This window comes from Calliphora vicina, chromosome 3, assembly GCF_958450345.1.
Source record: "Calliphora vicina chromosome 3, idCalVici1.1, whole genome shotgun sequence".
In the NCBI taxonomy this organism is placed as follows: Eukaryota; Metazoa; Arthropoda; class Insecta; order Diptera; family Calliphoridae; genus Calliphora; species Calliphora vicina.
This window is the reverse complement of record NC_088782.1, coordinates 111,231,092-111,249,272: the sequence shown is the minus strand read 5'-3', so window position 1 is coordinate 111,249,272 and position 18,181 is coordinate 111,231,092. Positions and strand designations below refer to the sequence as shown.

At 32.8% G+C, this 18,181-nt stretch overlaps 4 protein-coding genes across 4 annotated transcripts; 1 reads left to right on the top strand and 3 right to left on the bottom strand.

The window, feature by feature from the left end:
• Positions 1–1,219: 1,219 nt before the first annotated feature.
• On the bottom strand, positions 1,220–5,303 carry sstn (stepping stone). The gene is made up of 2 exons (XM_065504005.1): positions 4,742–5,303; positions 1,220–3,826 (listed from the first exon to the last, which is right to left on the bottom strand). Exon 2 carries the CDS (start codon positions 3,678–3,680, stop codon positions 1,257–1,259), a length of 2,424 nt encoding a protein of 807 aa, XP_065360077.1. The 5' UTR covers positions 3,681–3,826; positions 4,742–5,303; the 3' UTR covers positions 1,220–1,256.
• A 1,112-nt stretch (positions 5,304–6,415) lies between these two features.
• On the bottom strand, positions 6,416–8,563 carry Dnai2 (dynein, axonemal, intermediate chain 2). Its single transcript, XM_065504696.1, has 5 exons — positions 7,493–8,563; positions 7,135–7,313; positions 6,839–7,076; positions 6,554–6,773; positions 6,416–6,477 (listed from the first exon to the last, which is right to left on the bottom strand). Exons 1-5 carry the CDS (start codon positions 8,561–8,563, stop codon positions 6,425–6,427), a joined length of 1,761 nt encoding a protein of 586 aa, XP_065360768.1. The 3' UTR covers positions 6,416–6,424.
• Positions 8,564–8,770: 207 nt separating this feature from the next.
• Positions 8,771–11,070, top strand: hdm (hold'em). Its single transcript, XM_065504510.1, has 3 exons — positions 8,771–9,747; positions 10,472–10,625; positions 10,683–11,070. The coding sequence occupies exons 1-3, from the start codon at positions 8,829–8,831 to the stop codon at positions 11,068–11,070; spliced, it is 1,461 nt and encodes a 486-aa protein (XP_065360582.1). The 5' UTR covers positions 8,771–8,828.
• LOC135954364 (dynein intermediate chain 3, ciliary) lies at positions 11,042–13,281 on the bottom strand. Its single transcript, XM_065504509.1, has 2 exons — positions 11,589–13,281; positions 11,042–11,449 (listed from the first exon to the last, which is right to left on the bottom strand). Exons 1-2 carry the CDS (start codon positions 13,170–13,172, stop codon positions 11,084–11,086), a joined length of 1,950 nt encoding a protein of 649 aa, XP_065360581.1. The 5' UTR covers positions 13,173–13,281; the 3' UTR covers positions 11,042–11,083.
• Between the last annotated feature and the right edge of the window lie 4,900 nt (positions 13,282–18,181).

Sequence of the window (18,181 nt, the reverse complement as noted above, 5' to 3'; positions counted from 1 at the left end):
TTTTAGAAAAATAGTTCGTTTTCTCTAAAAGCTTTAGTCCTTCATGATTCAGAAAAGCTTTTTTAAGAAAATATTCATGCATTTTGAAAACTGAAAAAAGCTGTTTTATAAAAATTCAAATAGAAAAAATATAAAAGCTTTATTCCTGAATCAAGTTCTCAAGAAAGCTTCAGTAAAAGGAATTTAAAGCTTTTTTCCGAATAAAATTTACTTAAAATGCTTTTTTTAGAAAAAAAAAATTCTAAAAATCTTATTTTTTAAAAATGCCTCTTGGAAAAAACTTCAAAACTTATTGTTTACATAAAAAGATTCTCTTTCTACAAAAAAAAATATTAAAAATTTTTTTTTAGAAAAGTTCCAGAATCAGATTTTATAGCTTTTTTCAGAAAAAAAATTCTCAAAAAGCTATTAAAAAAAATGTTTTTAAAAATCTTATTTTTTAAAAATGTCTCAAACGCATTATTCATAAAAAAACAATTTTGGAAAAGATTTTCTAAAATTTTTGAAAAAGTTTACGAAAAAATTTTGGAAAAAAGTTTTTCTTCAAAACTTATTGTTTACATAAAAAGATTCTCTTTCTACAAAAAAAAATATTAAACTTTTTTTTAGAAAAGTTCCAGAATCAGATTTTATAGCTTTTTTTCAGAAAAAAATGCAAAAAGCTTTAAAAAAAAATGTTTTTAAAAATCTTATTTTTTAAAAATGTCTCAAACGCATTATTCATAAAAAAACAATTTTGGAAAAGATTTTCTAAAATTTTTGAAAAAGTTTACGAAAAAAATTTTTTCTTAAAAAAGTTTTTCAAACAAAATTTATTAAAAAGTTTTTTAGAAAAGTTTCGGAATCAAGTTCTCAAGAAAGGATTTTATAGCTTTTTTCAGAATAAAATTTACTTAAAATGATTTTTTTTTAAAAAAATGTTATTCAAAAAAAATCTCTCAAAAAGCTTTTCAAAAAAATGTCTTCATAAAAAACCAATTTTGGAAAAGCTTTTCTAAAATTTTTGAAAAAGTTTACGAAAAAATTTTTTTCTTAAAAAAGTTTTTCAAACACAAAACATTTTTCTACAAAACAATTTATTAAAAAGTTTAGACATTTTTAGAATAAATTTTATATTTTTTTTTTTTCAGAAAAATAGTTTTGTCCAAAAATGTTTTCCTAAAAATATTATTTAGCTTAAAACTCATTTTCAAAGAAAAGTTTTCTTAAGAAACTTAAAAAAGGAAACAGTTTTCGGAAATAGTTTTTGAAAACCTTTAATTCTCTCCATTATTATTGTTATTATTTTCCTTTTGTCTAAATTTCGTTGAATATTTATAAAAATCGGACATTTCGAAAGGCTTGGTAACCTCTTTATAGGGCTGAAAAGTGGCGGGTTGTACCACAGTCATATTAACCGGGGATTCTATGCGTATATCGGGTGATAAGGCAGCTGCCAAGGGTGGGGTAGGGGTGGCTGAGTGAGCTAAATTTGTATTAGAAGTATTGACATACAAAGTAGAGGGAGGAGGCCTAGCTGGTGGCTTTTGTTGAGCCGCCAAATATTTATAAGCCGGTGAAGTTTGTGGCGACAATTCTAGATTGTAGGCCTGGGATATAGAGGGTGTGGGAGTGTTGGGGTTATTAGCATTAGCAAAATCCATTTGATTTAAATAAGAAGTAGATTGACTTAGTTTGTTGTGTGAAGCATTAGTAGGGGGAATTGGATTTTGATTATTAGATTTGGCTTGAGCAGCAGACATAGAATAATGACGGGAAGTATTTAAAGATTGTGAAGAAAGTTTGGATCTGGTTTGACTATTGTTGTTGTTAGAGTTAAAGGAGTTGGAGGAGCAGGGCTCTTCGTTTACTGGAGTTTGCCTAATAACCGGGCCATCTAAAGAGGACTCTAGCCATTGTTTGGGTTTTAATTTCTTTTGTGTTTCACAACTATAAGAATTAATGGAGATATCATCTAAAGGCTTAAAGGGTTTAACTTGGGTGACATTTGGCGGTGGTACTAAGGTTTGGTTTTGTGTTACTAGAGTGGTAGGATTCGGTGGTGGAGGTGGATTTAGGGCTGTATTATAATATTGATTATTATTTAACATATCGCTGGATTGTGATTTTATTTCGCCCACCATTGCTGTTGGCGTATTTAAAGGCGGTAAATTGTTTTGTGATCTCCAGCGCATATTAGAGGCCACCGGTGATGTTGAATAGTCTATAGTTTCCATGGACACATATGAAGGCGCCAGGGATATAATATCTAATGCAGGTGTAGCTCCCCTTTGGGCCAGATTAGATTGTGATGTTTGCAGACGATTTTTATCACGTACCGATAAATGTTGCGGCGAATTAATGGGCGAATGATATTCTTTAATATTTTGTGATGATTTTATAAAACCACCACCATCATTGTGCGAGACATGATGCGAAGTGGGCGATAAATAGTATTTATCACATTGTACAATAATGGGTTGCTGCTGCTGGGCGGGCCGGTGTAATGTGGCCACATTATTGGAATTTAAAGAGTACAAGGAAATATTGTCGATGATAACACTGGAGCCGGAGGGTGGTGTTAGCAGCAGCTGTTGATGTTGGGCCTGTGGTATAGTTTGTGAAGTTTGGGGAACATGATGCATAGTCTGCTGTTGGGCAATTTGTTTGTTTTGTATATAACGTCCATATTGCTGCTGTTGTTGTGTGTGCAGCTGCTGTTGGCTGGGTGCATTGGCTGGCGGCTGCAGTGTGGTATAGTAAAACTTTTGGGTGGCATATTGCAAGTGTGGCATTAGTACCTGATGATGTTCTATATGTTGCTTGAATAAATGCTGCTGGGGATGATGATAGTGTTGCTGTTGTTGCTGCTGCTGCTGCTGTTGTTTATATAACAATTGCTGTTGTTGCTGTTCCAAATGTTGCTGCCTAATCATTTGTAGATTAGTGGAGGATTGGGCTGTGGTGCCCGCTACAGTGGCTGATCTTTTCTTTAAAGCTGCCTTGGCAGCATATTGCTGGGTGGCTTGGGCAGCACCATGCATTACCGCTACCCTGCCGCCCTCCGACTGTGTAGATTGATTATCATTTTGAGGATAATTGTCATATTCTGAAGATCTGTTAGAGATTTCAGATTGTCGTCTATGCAAAACATTGTTATTATTTAAATGCTGATGATTTTCTTTGGCCGCCAAGGGCTTACGTCTTAATATAGCCTCCTCTGCTGTAGACAAGTGGCTAGAGCCATCACCACTTAAAGTGGAAACACTATCTCCAGTATTAGCAACATTTGCGTTATTGCTGGTTTGTTCCTGTTTATATTGAACGGCTAGATTTTGTATGAAATCATTAAAATTCATATACTCAAAGTTGCCATTCAATATTTGACACTCCTGCTTTTGCAGCTGCTGCAATAGCCAGCTTTTCTCATTGAGTAGCTTTTCCAATTCTTGTTTGCGTTCTTCCAAATTTTGTTTTTTCAATTTTGCCTCATTGTCTTGCATTTCGTTGTTGTTAGAGTTGCTGGCAGGGGGATTTGATGATGATTCGTTTAAATTATTATTATTTTGTTGCTGCTGCTGCTGTGTATTACGTGTAGCATTATCCTCATCTTCATTTAACAAACTACTAGCCATATTTGTGTTGACGACCTTACAAGAACTTTCTAATAAATCCTTTTTCAAATTTGATTTTAAATGCATGGATTTTATGTAAATTATAAATAGTTTCCAATTTTTTTATTTAAAAAAAAAAAGGAAAAATTTAGCTCAAAGCTAAGCTATTATTTTCGGCCTTTTGTGTCCCCCATCCTTGAGTCATTGCCTCAATAAATCCCCGTGTTTTGGCCCTAGAAATAAAATAATGAAAAGCATTTAAGCTTTTGATGAAAAATATGTTTTGTATGTTTTTTAATGTATAATTTAGAGTTGTTAGTTTAATATTTACATGCATTTAAGGTATATTTAGATATTTATATGTAAAAAAAAAAATCCCATTACCATTAAAATTTTAAAAGAAAATTTACCCATAACCTTAAATATACGTTTTGAAACCAAAAAGTTCACCCTTAACCTTAACATTTGTTGAAAGGAAGATTTGATCAGACACGTAAATACACAGCAGCTTGCAGCAATTGAATGGAAGTTTAATAATTTGGTTACTGAAATATTTTATTTACACTATTTATGTTCATTAAAAAAGATAACACTTTCAGGCACAATACACCACACAGCACAATTAAAATAACTGATTACCAGAAGATTAACAAAATAAATTGTTTTAAACAAATTATTTAGCCCTTAAAATTAAAAATCTCTGAGCAAAGGTATCCAAATACCTTCAACTTTATATAATTTAGCTTATTTTCCTAAAACCCACTTGGTTTCAGTATTTTTATTCTATTTAATAGAAACAATTTTCAAATACCTTAAATTTTTATATAATTTTTGCTTCAGCTTGAACAAATTTAGTTTATTTTTATAAAATCCACTTGCATCTAATATTATTAATCTGTTTTATTCAATTAATCGTTATTAATTAATACAATATTACAAATTATTTTCAAATACGATTTCATCTGAACTGAACCACTGTTCCGGCAAAATGTAAATAAACCTCTATAAAAAATCGTTTATCAACACTTAAAGAAAATGCTTATTGCATGAGACGAAGAAAAAAACGCAGTCAAGGAAATGAAAATGCCATCACAACAAAGAAATAAATTAAAGAAATTATCCTATAAAAAAATAAAACAAAAACTTACCTTTTATCTAAATATTCCCACAAAAAATAGCATTAATTAAATCCAATTATCCAGCCAGCTTGTGAGATGACAGCAACAACAAATTTTACCAATTAAAAAATTTACAGTTTTTGACACAATCACACATACAAGTTTTTTATGACATCATTAAAAAAGCCAGAAAATAAATAAAATTTAATAATACTTTTCAACACACAATGTTTACTTTATAAATAATTATTTACAAATTTATTACCACCATATTTGTAATTGTTTTGTTTATTTATTATTGCTTAAAAAGGGTGTTCCTTTTTGGTAAATATTTTCTTGCTCTTTTTGTAATTAAATTATTCTCTTCTTTTTTTTTGCTGCTTTATTACAAAGGGCAGCTGTTGTTGAAGAAAATTTTTCTTTTCATTTTTTCGCTTTTAATTTTATATTTCTTGCAAATATTTTATATTATTTATGGTTAGGAGTTATTAAATTTATGTTTTTTAATATTTTCGTTGTAAATAAACTATTTTAAATAATTTAAATTATAAAAAAACAACTAGCACTGCATTTTCTTGGCTAAGTTATAAGAAAAAAATTAAACGAATGACAGATGAAAGAAAATCTGACAACAAAATGAAGCCGTTGTTGGAAAGTAGTGTTGTAAAGCAATTAGTGTTTAGTGTGGTAAAGCGTTCTTTTTTGAGAGAAGTAGGTAACAAGGGTAATGCAGTCTTTTTAATAACGTTTCCTTTTTACGTTTAAAAAGCAGTGGTTTATTTTCTTTAAATAAACCGTATTTTTTTAATTGCAAACTTTTAATTTAGACATTGTGACAACTCTTTATTTATTTAAAATATATCAACAATTTAAATAGTTATTCTCTTTCAATTCATTCAATTTATAATTTTCCAAAATCCACTCGTAATACAGTCAATTCCTAAAGCTTTTAGCAGCTTTAACAGTTAAACAATGTTAATAACAGCGTGTTATCATCATTGTTGATAAGTAGAAGTTCCTACTGATGGAAATGTTGATAAACATGATGAATGTTGTAAGCAGTCGTTACAGATCGTTAAATTCAAATTCATAATGCAATTTAGTTGGCCATGCAAGTTAGTTGGTCATTTCATTTGTTTTCGTTATCCGTTTCCCATCAGCTTGAAATAAAATAAAATTTCGTTAAGCTTATAAAGGCTTTTAGGTATTTTAAGCACGTTTTTCGTAATAAATAGTTGGCATCATTGGTAAGAACTGCGTTGTGGAACCCTGCATTACTTAGAACCGTGTTATCATTACCGTTATATGATATGTCCCAGGGAGGCGAATTGAAAAATACATCAGAATGAAAGAAAAATTAGGTATTTTGGTTCTATTTATAATTTTAAAGGCCATTGACATTATTTTTATTTAATTCTTAAGAAAATAACTTAAAACTTTCAAGTTTTTAGTGAAATTTATAAAAGGCAACTAAAGGCATTTCACTTTTCTAAAAAAATAGATTTTCATAATTTTACATTTTTAAATTCCTTTTATTTATTTAATTCTTATGAAGAATAACTTAAGCATGGTTGTTATTAGTGGAATTTATACTCTATACTTTTATCTATAATTTTAGAACCAAACTTTTTTATCAGAGCAAAATATATACATTTTTATAATTAAAAATTCCTTTAATTTTACTTATTCTAAATAATTTAGAAGCTTCCCCCACTAAATTTTAACACTGCTCTCAGCTTCTGAGACTTCAGTTTCGTCCAAGTCCTCTGTAATTAAAAAAAGACTCGAAAATTATAGTAAACTTAAAGGATACTTCAATAAGTCGGTAATATTTTCACCTACGCTTGTTGCCGGGTATACGCCTCAGGCGTTCCTGTTCAACAGCCGCAAAATATTCCGCCTCAGCCTGTTCACAGGCACTTTTAAATGGTGCTATATTAACATTACCATTTAGCATGGTCAAATCACCCTGATCTTGGCCCAGATTTGTTTTCACCTTAAGCTTAATTTCTCGGGATTTTGCTTCCAAAATTTTTTCACGGCGATTTTCACGTTCAAACATCTGTTTGAAAAGATAAAAAGGGAATTATTTATATTGAATTTTATCTAAAAATGTTTCCAACTTACTGCGGTTAGCAAAGGCTTATCATTCTTATTCGAAGTCACCATATTTTCGGAAACCTCTATTAAAAATGTAGCCCCCAATTTACTGCCACAACTAACAAATTTACCATTTTCATTGGTACGCACACAATACAAAGGCTCATCGCAGACTTTGACGGTTAGAACGGGCTCATTTTGTTGCTGCAATAAGTCCCAGGTATCCAAAACACCATCCATGCGGGTTATGAAAAATTGTGAGACTCTAGGAAAGAATTAAGGAATAGATTTTTTGGTTTTAAATTATATTTATAAGAATGTACTTAGTATAACTCCAGGCCCCATCGGTTAACATGGCGCTACTACTTTTGGTCCAGATTATAGAACTTTCTCTACAATCTTCCGACCATATGCGGGCACACCAGTCTCCAACGGTTAGAAAGTTTTTAACAAAGGCTGGATTGCGCATAATGGCATAAACTGGACCGAGATGACACATCATCTGGAAAATTAAAAACAATTATAATTTACATAAAATTTCAAAACAAATTTTATTTTAAATTGTTCTTATTTAGCACAATTTTCTCAATGTAACGAGACATTAGATATCGTAACTCACTGTCTGGACAAGACATCAATATGTCGTCAAAAACATTTCTTGTCTGCAAATTATTTTCTCACCCTTATTTGTATCTTCTCCAATGGCGTCTTGCCCTTGCGATTACAGCCAAACAACATGCCCATTTCAGTGCCCGCCATAAATCTTGTCGGTATGGTGGTCTCATATTCCAACACCGATACCCCATACGAACGAGACAAATCCTGTTCATCACTTTTAACCGGATCCATTAGCAAACGATCCAATGGCTCATTTAATTTGCGAGTATCCCACCACAAAACCTGACCATCTGAACCACCCGAAAAGAACTCGGTACCACTTTTCGAATTATTCCATAAAACCGAATTTACCGGCTCACGATGACACACCTCGCGTTCACTAATCATTACGGGATTTTTGCCATGTCTTGTATCCCAGGCCGCTACCTGGCCATTATACATGCCACTCACCAAACTGGTGGGATCTTTTTGATTGTATTCCAAGCAAACACAAGGAACTTTAGGCTCTAATGTCAAATAGGGCTCATTGGGATTTTCCACTTCCCATATATAGGAATTACATTTCTGGCCCGTTTTATCACCCTGAAATTTCATATCACAATGGCTAACGGCCATTTTAATGCCACCATCTGGTGACCAGGACAAATGGGTAACCGGCACTTTAATGGGATTAGGATCTCGATAGACATTTACCGTTCGAGATCGACAGGGTTCGGGTAAAGGAGCCGGCTCTAATTCATCGAAATAGTTTTCATAGATATTCACAGCATTATTTTGGTAAATGTACTGTTCCATAGGTTTACACAAATTCATGACCTGGGTTATATAATTCTCATCTTTTTCGATTTTCCTTTTATACCTCACCGTCTGTTCGGGATCATGCATATTAATGTCTTTGGGCCAGCCACCCTCATTGTGGGTAATGCCCACATGTTTATAAGTGGCCCTTTCCGTATTGGCCTCACTAAAAGACATTTGATTGGCATATTGGGTATCACGATCCACCGGATTTTTAAGTATGTAATTCTTAACCAATTCACGATTGGAATTTTCAGAAAATATGACCTCATCCTTGTTGCCAAAGGAAACGGGGGAGCCAAAATAACGTCTTTCTTTTTTATAAGTATAATCCATTGTTAATAATAAAAAATAAATATTTCCTACAAAATTTAAAGAATATTTACTTTGCTAAATCTAAATATTTGATCAATACCTAAATTTTGTTTAATGTATCCATTAGCAACCGTAACGGTTACATATTTGAGAGATATGGCAACATATTTGTTCAAATAACAAATATGGCAGCATCTGATTTGCTATGTCATTCAAACTTCAAAAAATAACGGTTGTTTATCTTTGTTTACCTTTTAATTGCGGTTAAAATCACACAAAATTAATAATGTCTAATAAGCCAACTGAAAATTTATCAGAATTAACTGTTAAAAAGCTATATAATTTACACAGCGAAGATGTGAATACTTTAATTGTGGCCCTGGTATTGAGCAAAACAGAACCCAATATTTTTCTGGCCAAAAATGACACCGTCTACAAAGGTGTCATGAATTTTACGCTGCGCGATTCCAAACATCATGTGGTGAATTGTAAATGTTGGGGTCCCCGGGAAAAGATAGAAGAGTATAATGAAAAGATAAAAATTGCCGATATTGTTGATGTCATATGCTGCAAGGTAAATAGTATTAAAATTGAGGGACCTGATACTCAACAGGCTAGATATCAACCTTTGGCTACACTACCTATTAGCTTGGTGCTAAACGATGGCCAAGGTTTTATGGAGAAACATAATTTTCACGATTTGGAAAACTATAAAGATCTTAAACAGTTGTGGCGTTTATCGCATAAACCTTTATATTCGGTTTTAAATTTGGCCGATGTTAAGAATTCTTTTCGAGATGCCCAGGCAGCTGCTATGCACACAGATTTTCTGGTGGTAGTGGCTTTATTACGTCCCTTACGTGAACTGAAGGCCGCTAAAGATGGCAAGTTGCGTAAATGTTTGGAATTGGTAGTGTTTGATCAAAGTCTACCCAGTGGCATGATTTTAACTATATGGCATCTGGATTGGATTGAAAGAGCTAAGAAGTTGTGGCAGCCATTGAAAACGGTGCTTCATTTGATAGACATTAAGGTCAGCTATTCGGAATTTTATAAGGGCTGTATGTTAAGCTTCACTTCTCGTAGTTTAATCTATGAAAATCCTATGGGCCAGGAAACGCAGATGTTAGTGGAGTATGCTGAGTCTATGCCCAAGACACCATTCGAAATGTTGGCCCAGCAAAGTTCAGATTCGTTGCCAAAAGGTGAGACAAAAAAACAGTTGTTATTTTTAATTGCGTAATTTATATGATGTTCGATTAAAGCTTATATTGGACTACATAAAGACCTACGATTAAAACTTATAGTGGACAATATAAAGACCTACGATTAAAGCTAATAGTGGACTATATAAAGACCTACGATTAAATCTTATAATCGACTATATAAAGGCCTACGATTAAAGCTTATTGTGGACTGTATAAAGACCTATGATTAAAGCTTATAATCGACTATATAAAGACCTACAATTAAGGCTTATAATCGACTATATAAAGACCTATAATTAAAGCTTATAATCGACTATACAAAGACCTACGATTAAAGCTTATAATCTACTATAATAAGACCTACGATTAAAGCTTATAGTGGACTAGATAAAGACCTAGGATTAAATCTTATAATCGACTATATGAAGACCTACGATGAAAGCTTATAATCGGCTATATAAAGGCCAACGATTAAAGTTTATAACCGACTATATAAATACCTACGGTTAAAGCTTATAATCCTACAATTAAAGCTTATAATCGACTATATAAAGACCTTATAATCGACTATATACAGTCCTACGATTAAAGCTTATAATCGGCTATATAAAGGCCTACGATTAGAGTTTATAACCGACTATATAAATACCTACGATTAAAGCATATAATCGAATATATAAAGACCTACAATTGAAGCTCATAATTCTTATTTATCTTACAGCTGATCAAATACAAACCATAATGACCGTACGTCAAATCTATACCCGAGCCGAGGGACAATTAAGTGATACGAACGATCAATTTACAGCCGTTCTCTATGCCCTGATCAGCCACATTAATTTGGATCTACAAAGCTTTGTTTTAAGCAAAAGATGGTAAAACCTGTAAAACTTTCATAAACTAATAAAACTTTAACCTCTATACCATTCCAGTAAATCCTGCCAACGTTTAATATCGTGGAATAAAACACTCTGCGAAATGGAACAATGTCAAATGGGGCTGTCTTTCAATTTTTCGGAACAAAGTTTTGAATATTTCTTCAATATAAATTTACATCTAAGTGATCAGACGGGTACCTTAATGGAGGCTAGATTAACAGACAAAACAGCAGAGCGTGTTTTGAAACTAAATACAGAACAATATCGTTTGTTAAACGATAAAGATTTGGAAAATTTAAAATGGTCCTTTTTAATGCAACATTATGAAGTCAAACTTTTGATTAAGAAACCCAATATGTTAAGACGTAAATTGATAGTGATTGTAGTGGATATGAGAGCTATAGATATAGATGAATTATCGAAATATATTTCAGCATTTTAATAAAAAGTAATAATTATAAATTTGTGATATCTTTGTTTTCATTATTCTCAGGCTCAATATCCTCTAAATTGTAATTCATTAATTGTTGCTCTATTTCAAATTCGGTTCTTTCCATGACATACTGGCGTTCTTGACGTTTCTTTTCCACTTTTATTACATGATCTTGGAAATTGTTGAGACCTTCTCTAAATTCTAAATCGGCGGAAATAATACGTAAAAACTCTTCGGCATTATCAGGGTCTAATGGTTCTTCAACGGGTCGTGGTTGGGTTTCAGAAAGTGTTTTTCTTTCTAGTTCGGCTGTGGTGCGCCGTTTTAATTTCATCTCTTCAACACGACCTTCCAAAAGTTTGCAGCGCAATTGTTCACGCTCAAACATCTAGAAAGGAAACAAATATAAAAAATGGAAATAAACCAGATTTTCAGTATTTTCTTGTCCCAGTATCTAGTCCCAATTTAGCTGCATTCGTCGGTCTTTAAATAGTCCCAGTTTAGCTTTCTTAATAGGTCATACTTACCGCCGCTATTAGAGCCTTATCCTTGCTCGTACTATGCTTCAAAGCCGCATCTAACTCCAAAAGCTGTACATCCCCATTGGCCAAACAAACCGCCAAATAGTCACCATCACTGCGGAATTTCGCATATATTATGGGACTGGAAAACCTCACAGAAAATATAGGACGACGTTGATGCAAAAGCAAATCCCAGAAATCCAATTCACCCCTCATATCGCCTGTAACAAAAAGAGAACAACGCATGGTACTCCAAGTGCCGCATAGAATTTGACTTTTTTTCTTTATCAACAAAGTAGTGGGCGAGCCCTTGCATTCCTCCGACCACACCTTGGCACACCAATCGCCTGTTATTAGAAAATTCTTCACAAAAAATGGATTCCTCTCGATGGTTCGTATAGGACCGCTAAAGATGCGATAATTGCCGGCAGCCCAAGTTTCCATGGGTGTCATACCCTTGCGATTGCCCACAAAAATACTGCCCATATCACTGCCCGCTATAAAGCGAACCGGTATGGTGTATTCAAACTCTAAAACCGTAACACCCTGAGCACGATCTCTAGACTGCTCATCGGTCATAATGGGATCTAATAAAATTTCCTGCAAAGGTGTATCCAAATCACGGCCATCCCAAAACTTAACCGAACCATCATAAGAACCGGTATAAAATTCTGTATTTGTTTTGGAATGAACCCAGCACACAGCTGGCACGGCTTCTCGGTGAGCCGCCTCTAAGGGGCAAATATTAACTGGCATATTGCCAGAACGAGCATCCCATATACAGACCTTGCCCGACCATAAACCGCCCGCCAACCAATTGTCATCTTTGGGACAGAAAAATGTCTTCAAAACCATCTCATCACATTTGAACACTACCATTGGTTTAAGTGGATTTTCCAAATCCCATATATAGAAATTATTAAATGAGCAGTCTTTTAGCCGTATTAATCCAATAATACTTTCTTTTTTGTCCTTAGTTATGGATCTTCTTTTCTCCTCACCAGCTTGTTCACGCTGTAAGGGTATATTGGTGTGTAAAACCAAAAACCTTTTTGTATCACTGGGAGCCCAGTCTATTACCGTTATGGGCCTTGGTAAGGCCACTACCGGATCATGAAATATATTTTTTTGTCTAGCTTCAAACAGCTCCTTAATTTCCTCACACAACTCCGCAGGCAAATCATTAAAAAACTCTTGATAGATATTAACGGTATTATTTATTTCGACCACATCGCCGGATTGGTAAATCAAATTGGTCACCTGACTACCCCAGTTATCTTCACGTTCAATCTTTTTTCTATGCCTTAATGTTGATTCCTCATCATTTAGATTGACCTCTTTGGGCCAGCCACCCTCATAGTGATACATACCATGCTCTCCAAAGGCCACATTTTCTGTTTCCATTACACTTGAAGCTTTCTGATCGCTTAGCTGGGTGCTGGTATTTACCGGATTGCGTAGAATATAATGCAAACGTAATCTCTGGCTGGGATGAATGCTCAACATTTTTTGGTTACGATCACTAAACATACATTGGCGGCCGAAACGTCTGCGCTCTCGGGAATAGATAAATTGATTTGTCATATGCATGTTGTAAAGGGAATTCGGGAATAAATGTGGAAATTGGTGTATCTATTCAAAATTCTAAAAGCGTTCGGAATTTATATAATTGTGCACGTTTTATAAACGATTTTATTGATTATTTTCTATTAGTCTAATATAATTTGATGGCAATTTCTTAAAATTTTGGACTTGTTTGTGATATAAACTAAGTAAGCAAAGCTTAAACTTGAAATTAAAATTAGACCAGATAAAGTCCAAAGAATAAAGTTATACTAGGACTTCATAAATATATACGAACGAAGCTAATAAAGATCTAAAAAGAAGTTAACTGGAAATGAAGATTACCTGGGAATATATGAGGTCCTAAAAATGTAGCTAAACTGGGATTTTAGAAAGTTCTATTAATGAAGCTAAGCAAGAACTATATAAAGACCTACGAATGTAGCTAAACTGGGACTATATACAATTAATGAATAACTGGGCCTATTTAACGTCCGACAAATGAAGCTAAACTGGGAATATTTACAGTTGTATGATTGAAGCTAATCTTGGACTACAAATGGAGTTTATAAAGACCTACGAATGAAGATAAACTGGGACTATATAAAGACGTACAAGGTGGCGCAAAAGTAAACTTCTGATGTTTTTTGGCAGTAATTAAAAAAAATGAAAAACTTTGATTCTTCTTGTGTATCATTTTTATTTGGTCTTTTAATTTTTTTTACATCAAGTCGAGAATATGATGTCATGTAAATGGCCGCCGCCAGAGTTGATTGTAATTTGAGCCCTTTTTATGGCAGTCCTCACATTCTTGACGGATTGTCTTTAAGAGCTGCAAGAGTCTGAGGCTTGTTGACATAAACTCGCGACTTCAAAAAGCCCCACAAAAAGAAGTCTGGAGCGTTCAAATCAGGCGATCTTGCAAATCGCCAAAACGGGAGATTAGGCGCCCGGGAAATGCAGCATATCGGTTGTGGCACGTGCAGTGTGTGCCGTTGCACCGTCCTGTTGGAACCACATGTTTCCAATCCCAATTCATCAAGTTGCGGCAAAAAGAACTCGTTGATCATTGCTCTGTAGCGCTCACCATTTACGGTAACCGTTTGGCCCGCGACGTCTTCGAAGAAAAAAGGTCCGATGAATCCTCCAGCGAAAACAGCACACCAAAGTCACTGTATACTTTGAGCGGTTGTGATGGCTCTTCGTGGGTTACACGCGGATTTTCAGTGCCCCAGAAGCGTAAATTTTGCTTATTTACGTACCCGCTAAGATGGAAATGGGCCTCATCACTCATGATTATTTTTGATGAAGTCACCGAACGATTATTGGTCAAATAAATAGTCAGCAATATTCCGCGTTCTGGAGCAGTGTAGCGTAACATTGTTTATTAACGTGTATTTCGCATGTGTTTATTACACAAATGTCAAAACAGAACTGACATTAGGGGCCAATCGCAAAATTTATAGCATTTTCTGATAGGAGAATTACTTTTGCGCCACCTTGTACAAATGAAACTCAACTGGAACAATATAAAAACCTAAAAATCAACATACATTGGGACTGTATAAAGACCCACAAATAAAGCTAAACTTAGACTATATAAAGACATTGACCCCTATCGTGAAAAACATGTGAAATTTATATTCGTTCCCATGAAATATCCATTTCCCTCGAAGGGAAAATTGCTATCGTGATATTCCCCTCAACTTTTCATTCACAATAGTTGATTTTGTTCGTAACAGATGTTTATTGCTTACAAAATTCCATCTAAAAATTTCCCATGTTGGGGAATTTTTTCACTTGAACAAAGTTCATGAACGAAAAATGGGAAAAGAGAACACTTTTCATGTGAAATATTAATTTGCGATAGGGGTGATTAGAAAGAAGCAAAACTGAGACTTCATAAGGACCTACGAATGAAGATAAACTGGGATTATATAGACCTTAGAATGAAGCCGATCTGGGCCTATATAAAGACATACGAATAAAGTTAAACTAGGACTACATAAAGGCCTTCGAATAATGCAAAACTGGGACAACCTAGAGACCTATGATTGTCGTTTTAAACGGACTATAATGGACTCTATAAAGTCTTACGATTGAAGTTTAAAATGGACTCCATGAAGACCTAATATGAAATTTTGTAATGAAATATATAAAGACCTATAAATTAAGCTTATAATGGAATATATAAAGACCTACGATTGAAGCTTATTAAGCTTATAATAGCCTATACAAAGACCTACGATCGAAGCTTATTTTGGACTATATAACGACATACAATTGAAGCTTATAATGGTCTGTATAAAGACCTATAATTGATGCTTACAATGGTCTGTCTAAACCTCTACGTTTGAAGCTCATAATGGACAATATAAAGACTGTTCAAAGACCTATAATTGAAGTTATTAAGGTTATATAGATCTTTGATTGAAGCTTATAATGTTCTATAAAAAGATCTACGTTTGAAGCTTATAATTGAAGCTAATAATGGACTGTATAATGACGTATGTTTGAAGCATATTATGGACTGTATAAACCCCTACATTGAGGCTTATAATGCTTATTTTTAGGTAAACAAAATTATTTTTTTTTCAAAGTTGTTTTTTTAATTTTTTGGAAAAAATTTTTTTCGAATTTTTATATTTAAAAATTGTTTTTTTAAATTTTTTTTGTTTTTTAAATTAAAATTTTTTTTTTTTTTTAATTTTATAATTTTTTTTGAAATTTTAGAAAAAAATTTTTTGTTTTTCAAATTTTTTTTTTGATGAAAAAAAAATTAGGGTTAAAAAATATTTTTTCCGATTTTGACCCATTGTAGGTCCAACTTGCTATGGTCTTATATACGTCCTTGCAAAGGTCTTTGAAATATCTATCATTAGATATCCATATTGTCTATATTAATGACTTAGTAATCCAGATATATGTAGGTCAATCGAGGTTGTCCTGGTTTTTTCCTCATATCTCAGCCATTTGTGGACCGATTTTGCTGATTTAAAATAGGAAACTTGTCTGACAGAATTATTAAAGATTTGGATCCCGAAGATATCTGAAAATTTCAATTTCAACAGACAGACAGACGGACATGGCTTAATCGACTCCGCTATCTATAAGGATCCAGAATATATATACTTTATAGGGTCGCAAAATTATATTGTGGAAATTACAAATGGAATGACAAACTTATGTATATATACCCTTCTCACGAAAGTGAAGGGTATAAAAATGTGAAAAAGGGATTAGGCTATATATAAACCCCTAAGTTTGAAGCTTATAATGGAAAATTTAAAGACTGTTCAAAGACCTGTAATTGAAGGACTAAACCTAAACATTAGTAAATTGAAACCACTTTTAAATCAATCTCATAACTATATTAGATCATTTTATTTTCAATATATGATTTTTTATTTATTTTTTGTTTCGTATAACTAATACAATATATCCATAAATACTATATTCATATATATAATTTATGTTATTATATATATTTGTAATTCTCTGATTTAGATTAAACATTAAATTATTAGTTTAGTTTAGATTTTGTTTTTCTTAAAAGCCAGTTCTTTAAAGAGATATCGTCTATATGTAAGTATTTTTTTTCTTCTCTGTTTTGTAATAGCACACAGTTAATACAGTATTATAACTAGGTTCTAAAATCCTAGAAAATAATAATCTTAATAATCTAGTGATTTCAAAACAAATAATACTGTATAGTATATAATTCAGATAGTATTTTTATTTGTTTGTTTTAGTTTTAGTATCTTAAGAGGCGTAACTACGTTTTGTTAGTGAATTTATATATTGTAAATTTAAAAAATAGTTGATTTTTTAAATTTATCTTTAAAAATTCAGCACAAAATATTAATATTTTTTGTTTTAAGTTTTTATTTATAAATATTTTTGTTTCTGTTTTATCATTTTATTAATATAGTATAACATTAGAGGCTTAAAAGTTAACGAGCTCCTGTTTTAACATCATTATCATCATCATCATCGTCATCATATTTATGCTTTAGTAATTTCTTTGAGTTTCTAACTGGTCGGGGGTTTTTGGTTTTCTTTATCTTATATAATCAATACTTATTGCTAAACATACATTCATATTGGTTTTTCAAGATTAACATCACATATTTTTTTGCTGTATTGAAAGAAAGTAGTTGGATTTGGAAATAATTTTATTTAAAAAAATCGACTAAAAAAAAATAAGAATAACATTGTAATGAATAAGGCATACAATTATTTTTTCGAAATTTTTGGAATAATCATCTATGAGATGATGTTGTACCGATACTTTCTTCTCTTTGAACAGATTCTGCAGTATTTATCACATACCTTCCTAATAAAAACTGCAATTAGAATTCCTACCAAAAGCCTAGAGTCTTGGTCATTTCTCTTGTCAATTAGAGCCAAACAAATATTGATATCAACCATGATGATATGAATGAGACGCAGTCTCTTTCAAAATTTCGTTCACTGAACTGGAACTGAACTAGAACTGAACTAGAACTGAACTAGAACTGAACTAGAACTGAACTAGAACTGAACTAGAACTGAACTAGAACTGAACTAGAACTGAACTAGAACTGAACTAGAACTGAACTAGAACTGAACTAGAACTGAACTAGAACTGAACTAGAACTGAACTAGAACTGAACTAGAACTGAACTAGAACTGAACTAGAACTGAACTAGAACTGAACTAGAACTGAACTAGAACTGAACTAGAACTGAACTAGAACTGAACTAGAACTGAACTAGAACTGAACTAGAACTGAACTAGAACTGAACTAGAACTGAACTAGAACTGAACTAGAACTGAACTAGAACTGAACTAGAACTGAACTAGAACTGAACTAGAACTGAACTAGAACTGAACTAGAACTGAACTAGAACTGAACTAGAACTGAACTAGAACTGAACTAAAACTGAACTAGAACTGAACTAGAACTGAACTAGAACTGAACTAGAACTGAACTAGAACTGAACTAGAACTGAACTAGAACTGAACTAGAACTGAACTAGAACTGAACTAGAACT